We start from the raw sequence: 13,079 nt of genomic DNA on the forward strand, positions 1-13,079 counted from the left end.
GGAATTGATATATACATGTATTACTGTTTTGAATAGTCTGCAGAAAGCTACTTTTTCCTACCGAGCATTAATTTTGTTGTTGATGTACATCTCTTTATCATGTAATTAGGAAATGTATGTATTTTTTGTATTTCATTAAACATTTATAGTGAAATCTATTTTATGCTGAAATCCTTATTGAATGAAATTTTGACTGTCTGAGGCGGCAAATTTTTATAATTGGCTATTTAGTTTTTACATGTAGTTAAGAAATTTATGTATTTTGTTGTATTTCATGAAACATATGTAGTGAAATCTATTTCATGCTGAAATCTTTATTTAATGAAATTTTGACTGTTTGAGGCGGCAAATTTTCATTAATATTATTTTATAATTGGCTATTTAGTTTTTACATGTAATTAAGAAATTTATGTATTTTGTTGTATTTCATGAAACATATACAGTGAAATCTATTTCATGCTGAAATCTTTATTTAATGAAATTTTGACTGTTTGAGGCGGCAAATTTTCATTAATATTATTTTATAATTGACTATTTAGTTTCTACAAAAATAATTTTGTTATTGTTGTGTACCATAATTTTATAAACTCATGTCATGCTAACTTGAAGTAGCTCAAATGATATTATTAAGCATGGATGTCAAATATGTCGTATGTACTAGTCAGCATTGTTTTTAAAAAATTTGACATAATTTTTATACAACAATGTATTATTCTCATTATACATGAATATAATTTGGCCCCATGATACTAGATGCTCTTTTGTAAATGAAATTTGCTTCACTCAACAAAATCCAATTGATCTACAGGTTCTAGAATTTGCTTGTCTGGGCGGGTATAAAGTTCTGAATTCTCAGATCTTTATCCTATGGCGTATTTTTATGCCCAGATAAAACATAATAACATTTTATTGTGTACTATTTCTAGTCATAACAAAATCTAAAGGTGCACTGTATAATTTATATACCGGCTTTAATAAAAGCCCAATTACAACTTACTCATTTGTTTGTTTTTATTTATTATGTTTAACAAGCTTCGCAAATTCTAGAACCTCGTTTTATTGGACCACTTGCTGGCCATAAATGAATTTTATGCAGTAAAATATTTTATGGACGAAATGGTCTCTTTTTTAAGTTAGTGATGTACAACAGCCGTTGTCCGTATTCATCTTTATCAGTTGCTCAACGTGATTTGCCTGCGCGTGCTTTCCCTGAGCATGCGCTCTTATTAGCGTCACTGTTGTAAACAAAAGAATTCATATACTTTTGTCAGCTTTAATTTCACGATTTTCATCGTAGCATTGCTTTTACCTCCTCCTCCCATTTCCTCCACCTAATAACTAGTGTAGATTATTTTCAATGTCTAAATTTTATTCTTCATGTTAATTTTGGCATAATCAAATATTTTACTTGTGACATAATCAAATATTTATTGTTACTGTATGTTTTGTGATTCTAGTCTTATGCAAGGCGTATTTTTATGCCCAGTTAAGCGTATTTTTATGCCCAGATAAAACATAATAACATTTTATTGTGTACTATTTCTAGTCATAACAAAATCTAAAGGTGCACTGTATAATTTATATACCGGCTTTAATAAAAGCCCAATTACAACTTACTCATTTGTTTGTTTTTATTTATTATGTTTAACAAGCTCCGCAAATTCTAGAACCTCGTTTTATTGGACCACTTGCTGGCCATAAAATATATATATTAATTTATTACACAGTCTATTAAGAGCATTATAGGATGTAACTAAACCACGCGCACATACGCTGATTAGTTTAACAAATATAACGAACAGTCAGACGATATAAAAAAAAATCTTTTTCAAGTGTATAAAGCTATATATATCTGCTGCACAACTTATTGTTTTAATTTTAATAAAGTTAAACAATACTTCCAAACGGCTCGTATGAAAGCAGTATTATAGTGCATTAACTTATTTTTCTTAAATCATGTAATTATTGCTAAATGGATAAAACCCTTCTTAAATAGCAGTCTAGATTTCTTGTTCATTATGCATGTATCCTAAATAACAAAGAAATTCTATGTTACAACTCTATCGTCAATCGAACTAATGATTATTGAAACAACATAATCTTACTGTTGATTAGTTTTATAAAAAATCAAAACAAAAGATATAGCTTTAAAATTTTACCGTTAGATAGATACAATTGGTTTTTCAGTTTTTTTTTTAAATTGATTACTTCTTATTAGCTTCTAATAATTTCATTGACCATATTTAATAAATACATGTATTTTATTCGTATGATAGGTTTAATTGATTCGGCGCTTATTCAGGCTAATCTGATCGTTTAAATATAAATTACTACAGAATGTCATTTATAAGTATGTTCAGAAAACGTATTAAACAGAACAAACAAATAAAAAAAACAAAAACAAACTAACCAAAACGAATATAGAAGACACGGATATTATATCTAGAATATTTACATAGTATACACAACTTGTTACTGTTTTTATGTGCAAACGCCTCCAATTTATAACATAGTTTATTTCAAGTATTCCCCATACTTAAAGTAACTTCCTTGTATATTTTTTGTGTCAAATGTCTGATATTATTTGAAATAACTCTATCTACCGGTACCAGACGGTTCAATCATAATAGGAAGGCTATGTAAAAGCTTTGCCCAAAACTGATTGTCCCTATACTTGATGTACACATGCGTTTCCATGTAGAATTTTAATTCCTTGCCAATAAGATTGCTGTCTAATTCCTCTAACATAATCAGCACCATATTAATATTCCTGTCTTTCAGAAACCTCATGTGAGCTTCACGAAACTCCATGTTACACCACGAGCTTCTTAGGAAGTTGTTTGAAATGGCAAGCAAAGTTGTTTGACTGGACTCAATGGCATCGAGTATATTTTCAGATATTGTTTTACCTGGTTTAAAGTTTTTCTCACCAATACATACCCTATATGGTGGATGGTGGTTTTCAAGATAATCAACAATGATTTTAATGATTTCATCGTCCTCACATGAATGAGGGATGAAGATATCGAACGACAACTGGCGGAGTTTTCTCCTTCGGCAGAAATACCTGCATATATCAAAATGTGATATCATGAACACTTGTATACTTTTAGATTTACGCGACAATATAACAAGAATAAGAGCGACAAATACAATTGAGCCAATCACGGAAAGTAGTCCGTTGATGTTTGTAAAAGTTTGGCAAATAAATAAAGTGTCTGGTACTTCATGAATTGGCTTGCCTTCACCTGGACCAGTTGCGCATTTAATGTTATTCCGTCGTAAAATGTACTTTTTGTTTGAACGAAGCCAAATTTTCATCCATCGTGTATGGCAATCACAAATGAATGGATTTCCATCCAATGCTAAGACCTGTCCATTGCTGAAATTAAGGTGTTTAAAAGATCTTGGTATCGTTTCAAGTTTATTATCATTTAATAATAAAGCATCGAAAGAGGCACCTTGTATCATGTCAACAAACGATGTTTCTATGGTTGTAATTGCACATTGAGATACATCAAATTGTGATACGTTACCAAGATATTCTCTGGAAGAAAGTTTTGTTAATTTGTTAGATTTAATATTGAGGTTTATCCTTTCAGCATATGGACATGTCATTGGGAGATTATTTTCAAAATACTTTTCATCACAGTGGATGGTTACGAGGCCGAGTGCTTCAGTTTTGTTGCATATACATTTATTTGGGCAATTGAGTTCAACAGAACAATTAAACTGATTTTTTGGAACTTTGCGTAGCATCATTCCTGCCAGACTTGGAGGATTTCCACATGTCACTGAAAATAAATGGTTGTAAGGATCCATGTGTCTAAACCTTCTAAGCGCGTCTGCTAAAGGAAAAAGTGCACAGTCACAAATAAACGGATTAAAACGCACGTCGAACCCGCAGGCCCACAGTCGTAATAATTGCATTGTATCTGTGATGTTCAATAGTTGGAAATAATATTTGGTGTTAACAGTTGTCAAGTTATTATGGGTTGCAATAATGCTTATAGAGGTTTGAGTGGTGAAATCCTTTATCGTTATGTTTGCCGAATTAGTCATTCCTGTAATAAAGTTCCATGATGCGTTTATAACTAGCCTTGTATTATGAGACAGTTTCAGTTTACTTAGTAAACTAAAGTCTAAAACTGTTAGACTATTATTAACTAAATGTATATATTTTATGCTCTTCATTTTTTCACTGAATGTTCCATTTTCCACATATCTAAGGTTGTTGTTTCCAAGGTAAAGATATTGAAGGTATTGTAAGCAATCAAGATTCCCTTTTCGCAAGACCTCGATGTTATTATTGTTTAGTAAAAGATGAGTAAGTTGTTGGCAAATGCCTTCGACTCCTTCAAATGTAACTTCCGTTATAGCGTTGTACGATAAATCTAAATACACAAGAGTTCCCAGTATATTTAAATACTTTGGAATACTACTTAAATGACTGTTTCGTAGCAACAATGCCTCAATATAATAGCTGGTCTCTAAACACTCTTTAATTTGTGCATCAGTTACACCATTTTCTATCCTCAGTACTGAATATCTTTTAGAATAGTAACGGTTGCATTCAAATTCGTCCAGCAATCGCTTCTCAATAACAGCCAAATCATTTCCTCCAGAATACTCGACGCACATAAGCAGTGTTACTAAGATGAACTTGGCCATTATTTGCATATCGCTTGTCTTACATCCAATTGTTTATTATAGACGATACTGATTGTCTTTGCCTGTTTATTCATCACACGCCATCACTTAATTGTTCTTCATTTTCGCAGTTAACTTCCTAGAAACAAATAATGCTGTTTATTTAACGAGTTTCTTGAGTGAAAATATTGCAAAATACCAGTGAGATAGTCATATCCCACTGTTTGGAAAGAAATGCAAATTTTTAAGAATTGGTTTGAACAGATTAAAAGCGTAAAATATAATTCTTGTGCGTAAGTGCAAGTCTATTTGATTGATTTGACTTTTAAAATACATAAAGATATATAAAACAAGTTGGTATTTCGTAAACAAACTTAGTGGATGAGTATACTATTAAATACAAAGAATTCACACACAAAATAACTAAAGTCAAACAATAGAACAATGGAAAAAAAAGAAATTGCATTATCAATTTATCCGTAACATATTAAAAAGTAGTCTGTTTAAGTGTTATTATTAATCGAGAGTTAGTAAATAAATAACAAATAATAGGTTTGTGAATAACAGTAACCATATCATCCGGATGCATTAGTCGCAGCAAAAAGTATTTTCAAAAGAGATGCTTTTTTGCTGTTACTGTTTTCATACCCCAAACAAATACTTTATCCGGATACTGTTTTTTTATTTGTTCTATTTTTCAAATTTTGACTATTAAAAAGTACTGTTAGTTATGCAACAGTACACAAGTTTTAGTCACATGGTGTTGAATTAACAGTAATAATGACTTTCATTGATATATAGGAAATTAACATTGCACAAATAGTGAGGGGTAAAAATGTCAATAATCACACACCCGTGCCGATTTTGCGACTCCGTAAATATGGTATTGCACGGCCGTGCATATATTTTGACGTGACGTCATTAGCGTTATGCAAACATAGTGTAAAGACGCGCTTTATGTTAGCGTTCTACTGTAGGCGCGTCAACGGAAAATGACTCTTATTTCACTTTAAACGGTCTTTATTTTGGGTATGTGATAAATAGAATATTAAATTCGTGTACGTTCATTACTGAATTTATTGCACTCGTTGAATAAAATAATATTATGCTCGCCAGAGGCTCGCATAATATAATTTTATTCAACTCGTGCAATAAATTCAGTATTGAACTTACACTCATTCAATATCCTCTATTTATTATTCACTGACTAGTAGATAAACTACGATATAGCAAATTATCAATGGAGATTGTTTAGAGCAAGGTGTCTACATTTACATTTACATCAACAGTTTTGATTTACATATGCTTTTAAAGTATAAATATCAATCTAGATACTAAATATAAATGTCAAAAATACCAAGCAGATGTATCAATGCGATAAAACAGAAAAAAAATGGAAGAAATTAGTTGAACCATATACAAAATATTAACATCTATAAAAAGAACTTTAAATACATCAAACCACATTTGTTTTAAATCATGTGTGCTAAAATCTACAACTAAGGTTTTTTTCTTCATTTATTATCAAACATTTACTTATTTATAAACAAACATATATTATGATTAAACAATTATATTCATATGAAAAATAAAACGTATATAAAATTAAACATACCTTTTTGCAGCTTTTCATTTAATCAAAAAGTCAAGCACTGAGCAAAAATCCCTCATATAACAAAATATCCGATCACATCAAGAAAAATATCTAAACCAAACTCATATTTGTGTTTGTTATACCACTTATGTAAGTTTGAACTTCCCTGATCAATACTTGAACCTGTTCTATATAAGTGCTATGTAAGTGTTTTATTTCTTAATTAATATACACTTTGGCGTTGCCTTATTTTTCTGCAGTATTCTGATCTTGCAGCTTAACGAATATCTGTGATAAATGTCCAACAGTATATGCAATCTAGGTTAGAAATAAGAGTGCACACAATAGTAAGCTTCAGGAGATAAAGTTTGCATTTACAGCAGTTTTGTGTATATCTTTTGTACATACAATTTTAAATCAATATTAAAATATATGATTTAATGTTGGTGATTCAGTCAGTAGATATATTAAAAATTTGTCTAAAATAAATGAATTGTTTTCAAATTGTCCTAATTATTCGATGGACAAGTTCATTTAACATAGACTAAGAGTTGTTTCATACAGAACTACGTAAAGGGTAAAAGAGTAAAATCTCAAAGTGTATCAATAGGAAGTATATATATTTTCCTTGTGGAAAATCGTTTCGCTCATTCAGTTACATTCAGTATAATTATAAAAGGTTAATCTGTTAAGAGTACAATCTCAAATTGTGTCCACTGAAAGTAAACATATTTGTGTAGATCGTTTCGCACAGTTAGTTACATTCAGTATACTAATAAAGATGGTAATCTGCGTTTGAATAAGATCGCGTTAATGTTCGCACCGTTGTTGTTACAATGTTTTCTTGTGCAATGATCGGAAAAAATATCTAAATCTAACATGTAAACACCCCCTCATCTTCCACGGAATTGTCTTTCATGTACAGATGTGCTTAAAGAATAATATCCATTGAGAACAGTGAAAACATCATTCAGTAGATAACATAGCATCATAGGTTTTATTAGGTCTGTTCAAGGAAGATTTGTTGAAAGTGCAACATCTCTCACGCCCATAGCATCGGCTAAATATGTATGTTATTCTCAACTCTAAAAGTATAACAATGATTTCGAAGTACACCACGGTGATAGGGCGATTACCACAACTTTTCCGCGCAACGTCAAAATATCTTACTTCTGTCCGAGACACCGTATATTTCTGTGGTACAAAATGGACAGCAAGTCTGTAACCGAGACGAAAACAGCAGATAATTTGCTCAAAACAAGGTAAAATCATCAATTTTTCTTTTTCATCGAATGTGCCATTCAATTTGAAACTTATTTATCCTTACTACATGCAAAATGCTTCATTAATTAAGTCAGGATAGTGAAAACATTTAGGGCATACTGAAAAAAATCTTGCTTTGATTACGAAATATAACGTATTTCTAGTCCGTTCAGTTCATATAACTGGCCAAAATACAATATAAATATGTACATTGTTGTCGTATGAACAAGTTACAATACATAACTAACCCGTTTTTTTGTATATTTGGTACGATTTTTATGTTTTCACGTGTGTATTTTAAGGCACCGCACAACTTTGTCAATCATAAGATTAGGGCACCGCATTCTTCTTCCTTAAAATCACCGCATTTTTCTGTTTTTTAACACCGTTTTTTTTATATTAATGTTTGCTTTCAGAAAAAGAACACGTTCAAACCTATGTCTGAACAAGCCAAAGCAACGTGCGAAATTTGCAAAGCTGCATATACTTCCAGAAGATACTGCAGCAACTGGAGAGCGCCCAACTAAGTCTTCTGATATCAGCAGTACGCCAATGGATCAGCGCCTCCCTGTATTTCAGGACGATATGCTTAACGCACCACATAAGAAAAAGAATATGAAGTCAAACTTTCGCAAAAGATTGTTTAATAAAAGCACATTGGAGACCATGACTGAAGAGATTATGGAAATATTGCCCGGGTTCCTGCAAAAACTACACCATGAAAATTTATGTTATGACTTTTGCAACTTTATCAAATTAGTATGCAATAAGAAATTCCCATTTAAAAAAAATTTCATTCCTTTTTTTTCTCGATGTTGTTAGATGGTATAGTCTGCCAAGAACTTCAATCTTTCCATGTGGGGTTTATCAGTTTGAATAAGTTCGAAAAGGAAAAGACATCCTTATCTATATATAGATACCATTGCACTTATCTATAACTGATAGTATTAACACAGATCAGACCTTCTGAAATTTTCCATAACATAACGTATGATAACAGCAACATAACGTAACAGCAAGTAAACAATCTTTCATCAAATGAAACATATTTGTATGAAGATTGCATAATTCAAAAGAAGACGGTGGCCAGTATTTATCGGTCTAACGGAAAAGAATGCGGTGTTTGAATTCAGTGTTGTACGGTGCTCCAATATTCGGGTCAGTAGGCCTTTTTTCAACATATATTCCCTGAAATTTACGATAGAAACACACAATTTTGTATGGAACTTGAACTTAGGGTTAACCATAATAAATATACGAGCTCGTTAGGTCATAGAACAAAGACATCGTCGTTATAACACACGTTTTTGTGACAGGTACGAGTCATGTTGAGGTACACACGATCTTTTGTAAACACTATTTCTTCGAAGTATGTGTTTTTTTGTGAATTGTATTGTGCTAGATTAACGATAAATTGTCTCAAAAATTCGATGGAATACTTAAACAATTGGAATAATCTTGCAATGTCCAGCAGTAAGATATTTTGTAAGCTATAACCTGGAATTTGTTTATCCCGCCATTAATATTTTGTCCAGAAATATACGGTGTCTCGGTCAGAAGGATGGTATTTTGACGTTGCGCGGAAAAGTTGTGGTAATCGCCCTATCACCGTGTACACGTATCCTTTTGTCGGTTGATAAATTGATATAAATAAGCCGTTTGCATGGACTACAAGAACTTTGACTTTTGTACAATGGGTACAATTATTCTTATGCTAAACAACTATCAAGCACAGTTCCATAAATATAAGCTTCGGTCGCCCCTTGTTTATCCATTTATTTGCAAAAGCCCGCATTAGAGTGTTCTAATTAAAAAATCTCATAAACACATAATTTGTTAAATTTCATTTATAAACTTGGTGTTTTGTATTTGTTTACTCCTTCTCTTGGATTGGTATAGAAATGGTCGCAGTCCGTAAAAAATAACATCATTATATAAAACGCATTTACCCTTTCTACAACAATAACTAGTAAATAAAAAATACGTATTAATTTCTGATGCCTAATGTAGTTTTAACTTTATTGATGGTACTTGTTCATGTTGGATTTTAAAGTAATATAAAGGTGAAGTGGAAAATATATCACAATCTCGATTGTAGTAGCTTGTACATCAAAATCAATACAATAGACAAAAACAAAGAAAACATTTCAGCAAATATGTTATTGAAGCTTCGATGTGTATTACAAATCAGTCATATCTTATTAAATCTTTAAATATGTGTTTCAGTTTGATCGCCGAATCACTAGTTAATTGCATGTTGTTTGAGCAAATATGTTATTGAAGCTTCAATATTTATTTTCTCCGAAACAGATGAATAAAGTCGACGCAATTTTGTTATGGCACGTTGCGTGTAAATACAACATTTATCTTAAATATTCTGCATGTAATTGTTGCTATATAAAGAACAACAATAAACTCAGAACTACTCGTGAACTAATTATTTTTGTTTACCATATTTTTTTTTATTATTTCAATGATATGTGAAATATGCAAAATATTTTTATAAGCAATCATTAGTTCCCCTAATTAATAGGTTTATAAGTGGAATTAACTGCCATTTACTATTACGTAGTGACTTGACAACTAGTGGTAGTACTTGTCTGTTTCTAAAGTAGGTTGGTCTATAATATGCACATTTAAACGACAGAATTGCATATTCTTATTACGTTTTTTTTTCTTAAAATGTTGAAGATTATTTATAATGAGATCTAAATAAATACATTTTCTTTCTAACAATTGATTATCTGCTATATATAGATATGTCATAACAAATCATGTATCTCACACTTAACAAACACAATCCAAATGAATTGCCTCAGGATTTTATGTGTCTTATGATACTAGTTTAACTATTTAAAGTACATTGTTTTACAGACCTTTGATTCATTTTAAGTCACATCAATATACGATCTGCACAGTACAAACAATACTATAAACACACACCAGTGAAAATAAAAACTGAAGAAAACTTCCTTATCAGTATGAACGAGAGCTGCATAAAACGGGGTTTTAGATTAACAAAGACAATCAACAAAGAATAGACATTATAATAAAATAGCATTACACTTAATATTTAAATCGATGTTTTATTTCTGTTTATACTGAAAAAGAAAAACAATTCATGTTACTTGAACAAAAGTCCAAATGAAACCATATACATGTACTATAATTTATATGGAAACACATATAGTCAACTAGAGGAAACCCTTAATGTCACTCACCCGACACGATTGATAATTGATAAAAGGCTAAATTTGATTGCACCTTGTAACGCCTTATTCTACCGCTGCCGCATTCAAGTGGCATATTTCGTTTATGAAATAATTTGTTTTTGTTGCAAAAATGGCCCGCTCTCACCAGGTATCATATTATATTAAACACATACGATTGTGATAAGTTATTTTGTTAGGTTTACAAAATAACTGTAATATCCAAGTCGTCATTATCGACATCAAAACAACTTCTACAATAATCGCTCAAAATTCCTCTCACCACCATTGTTACCACAATCATCATCGCCATCATTATAATAACCACTATCACAACCATTCCATCTTAACCACCATGACTCAATCTTCATTATTATAATGTACACCTATTATCAATTCTAAAACAATCAACATGAGCATCACTATCATCATCTGTACCACCAACATACCCACCACCACCATAATCATAACTTTTATGATGATTATCATCATCATCATAGAATAAATATTAAAATCACTTTCCGACACAAGAATGCTTTTTACGAATGCTTATTAAGAATGCAGTGAAACACCATTTCATTACAAAACTGACCATGTTTATACAACATAGCTGTTATGTGCCGTAACAAAGCTTGATTAAATGAAGGTTTACATTTTAAAATCTTGTCATAAGTAAAACGTTATTTATGATATAACAAGTAAATATAGATTGATATACTAAGGACGATATAAAGTTGTTTTTTCCTCGAACATTTGCTTGCTCCTCATTTGACGTTGTTAATGGTATATATCAAAATAATTATGAGCATGTCTCAATGCTTATCTGTATGATTGGTGCCTCTGTTTTCAAGTTGATAAGGTTGCTAACTTGATCCTTACCTCTGCAGGGTATTAACATCATTTAAGGGATATAGATTCTTTAATTTACATGACAATGGTTCTGTTGAGTTAGATTACGGATAGTCGGTGGCTCTACTGGCGTGCCTGATTAATAATATTTGTCATATTTTGCGGTTCGGACCGGAATATCCGTCCCGAGGGGACCCGCCCATTGGGCGGTAACGAAGCTTGCCGAGTTACCGCCCATGGGCGGGTTCCCGAGGAACGGATATTCCGGTCCGAAATGCAAGCATATGTCAGATATTTTTTCTTACATATTCTGCCATATTATTTCATATTTGAAATAGTTTACCTCAATATGATATATGTGCATGGAATTTAAAGCCATTTCATCCATAACTATTTTCTTACAATAGCGTATGAACTTACAACTTAAATAACAACGGCGAAATGACGTCATCCTAAGCACATACATGTATTTCCCTTCTAAAACGACGTCATTTTAACGCGGTTCATTCATAAAGTGCGCTAAAATGACGTTGTTGTTTGGCACGCGACTCATCTGGCACCCGCATGCCAGATGAAATTTCCGGCATGGGTAAAACTCATGGAAACGCCAGTCTGCTATGCAAGAAATAATCTATAAAGACGAACATCGAATATTTTTCAATAATTACTGTAGGGAAGTGGCTACATGGCCCGAGTCACATTGATGTAATACAAAATCACGTTAATGCTTTGCATTTTTAAAAAAAAATGCATTCCATATCTGACAGTACATTTTAATATCTGAATCAAAAGTTATTTCTTTAATTTATAACCATCAAAGTAACGAATACATTTGCTTCATTTTTTGGTCCGCCAGTTTTATGTATGGGAATAATTGGTGCCTCAACGTCTTATCTTGAAGCACAATTTATTTTTTTCCAAGCAAATATTGGTATCATTCTTAAATCATTGGAGATCAAATCAAATACAAAGATAAACAATTACCGAGAGACGGTATTGTTAGAGATTAAACCAAAATGTTGTTTCAAAGGGAAACACGAAAGCTAACAGACGCAGAAAAAATGTGTATTGAGGAACCGTTTCACTGTTACTGAGTTAATAGTTTTCTTTCATTATGAGGGTTTATATTCTATATATTAACTTATAAAATATTGGAAAAAAAATATGAACTGCTCATTTGAGTGCATTGCCAAATGTATTTATACATATGAAGAGAATATTACGTTAACACAAAAATGAAAAAGATTTTCATCAGCTTTTGTATAGATAACACCTGAGGGAGGTGGGTGGGGTAGGGGTGTTAATACAATGACATGTTAAAGCATCTATCGACACCATATTTTTGTACTCTGTATGATTGTTCTTTCCAAAGCTACGTACATTTATTGTAAACTATTACATGTACTACAATCTTACATTAGCGTATTATGTTACGTATTTTTATTTTTCGTTGCTGTTTTAATATAATTTATCAATATAATAACATTATAGTAAGGATTGGTTTATGGTCATGA

General features: G+C 31.5%; 2 protein-coding genes across 2 annotated transcripts; one reads left to right on the forward strand and one right to left on the reverse strand.

Annotated features, from left to right (window-relative positions):
* Positions 1 to 1,704: 1,704 nt before the first annotated feature.
* On the reverse strand, positions 1,705 to 6,677 carry LOC132726263 (protein toll-like). The gene is made up of 2 exons (XM_060711547.1): positions 6,266 to 6,677; positions 1,705 to 4,789 (listed from the first exon to the last, which is right to left on the reverse strand). The coding sequence occupies exon 2, from the start codon at positions 4,678 to 4,680 to the stop codon at positions 2,596 to 2,598; it is 2,085 nt and encodes a 694-aa protein (XP_060567530.1). The 5' UTR covers positions 4,681 to 4,789; positions 6,266 to 6,677; the 3' UTR covers positions 1,705 to 2,595.
* Positions 6,678 to 7,365: 688 nt separating this feature from the next.
* Positions 7,366 to 9,117, forward strand: LOC132726264 (uncharacterized). Its single transcript, XM_060711549.1, has 2 exons — positions 7,366 to 7,506; positions 7,924 to 9,117. The coding sequence occupies exons 1-2, from the start codon at positions 7,451 to 7,453 to the stop codon at positions 8,327 to 8,329; spliced, it is 462 nt and encodes a 153-aa protein (XP_060567532.1). The 5' UTR covers positions 7,366 to 7,450; the 3' UTR covers positions 8,330 to 9,117.
* Positions 9,118 to 13,079: the final 3,962 nt, after the last annotated feature.

Source organism: Ruditapes philippinarum, unplaced genomic scaffold, assembly GCF_026571515.1.
Source record: "Ruditapes philippinarum isolate M1 unplaced genomic scaffold, ASM2657151v2 ctg24310_1_1_1_1, whole genome shotgun sequence".
Taxonomy (NCBI): domain Eukaryota; kingdom Metazoa; phylum Mollusca; class Bivalvia; order Venerida; family Veneridae; genus Ruditapes; species Ruditapes philippinarum.

Excerpts from the sequence above, each read along its gene's own strand:
- LOC132726263 (XM_060711547.1), bottom strand. The coding sequence starts at position 4,680 with ATGCAAATAATGGCCAAGTTCATCTTAGTAACACTGCTTATGTGCGTC.
- LOC132726264 (XM_060711549.1), top strand. The coding sequence starts at position 7,451 with ATGGACAGCAAGTCTGTAACCGAGACGAAAACAGCAGATAATTTGCTC. Across the intron at positions 7,507-7,923 it reads GATAATTTGCTCAAAACAAG|AAAAAGAACACGTTCAAACC; the intron begins GTAAAATCATCA and ends GTTTGCTTTCAG.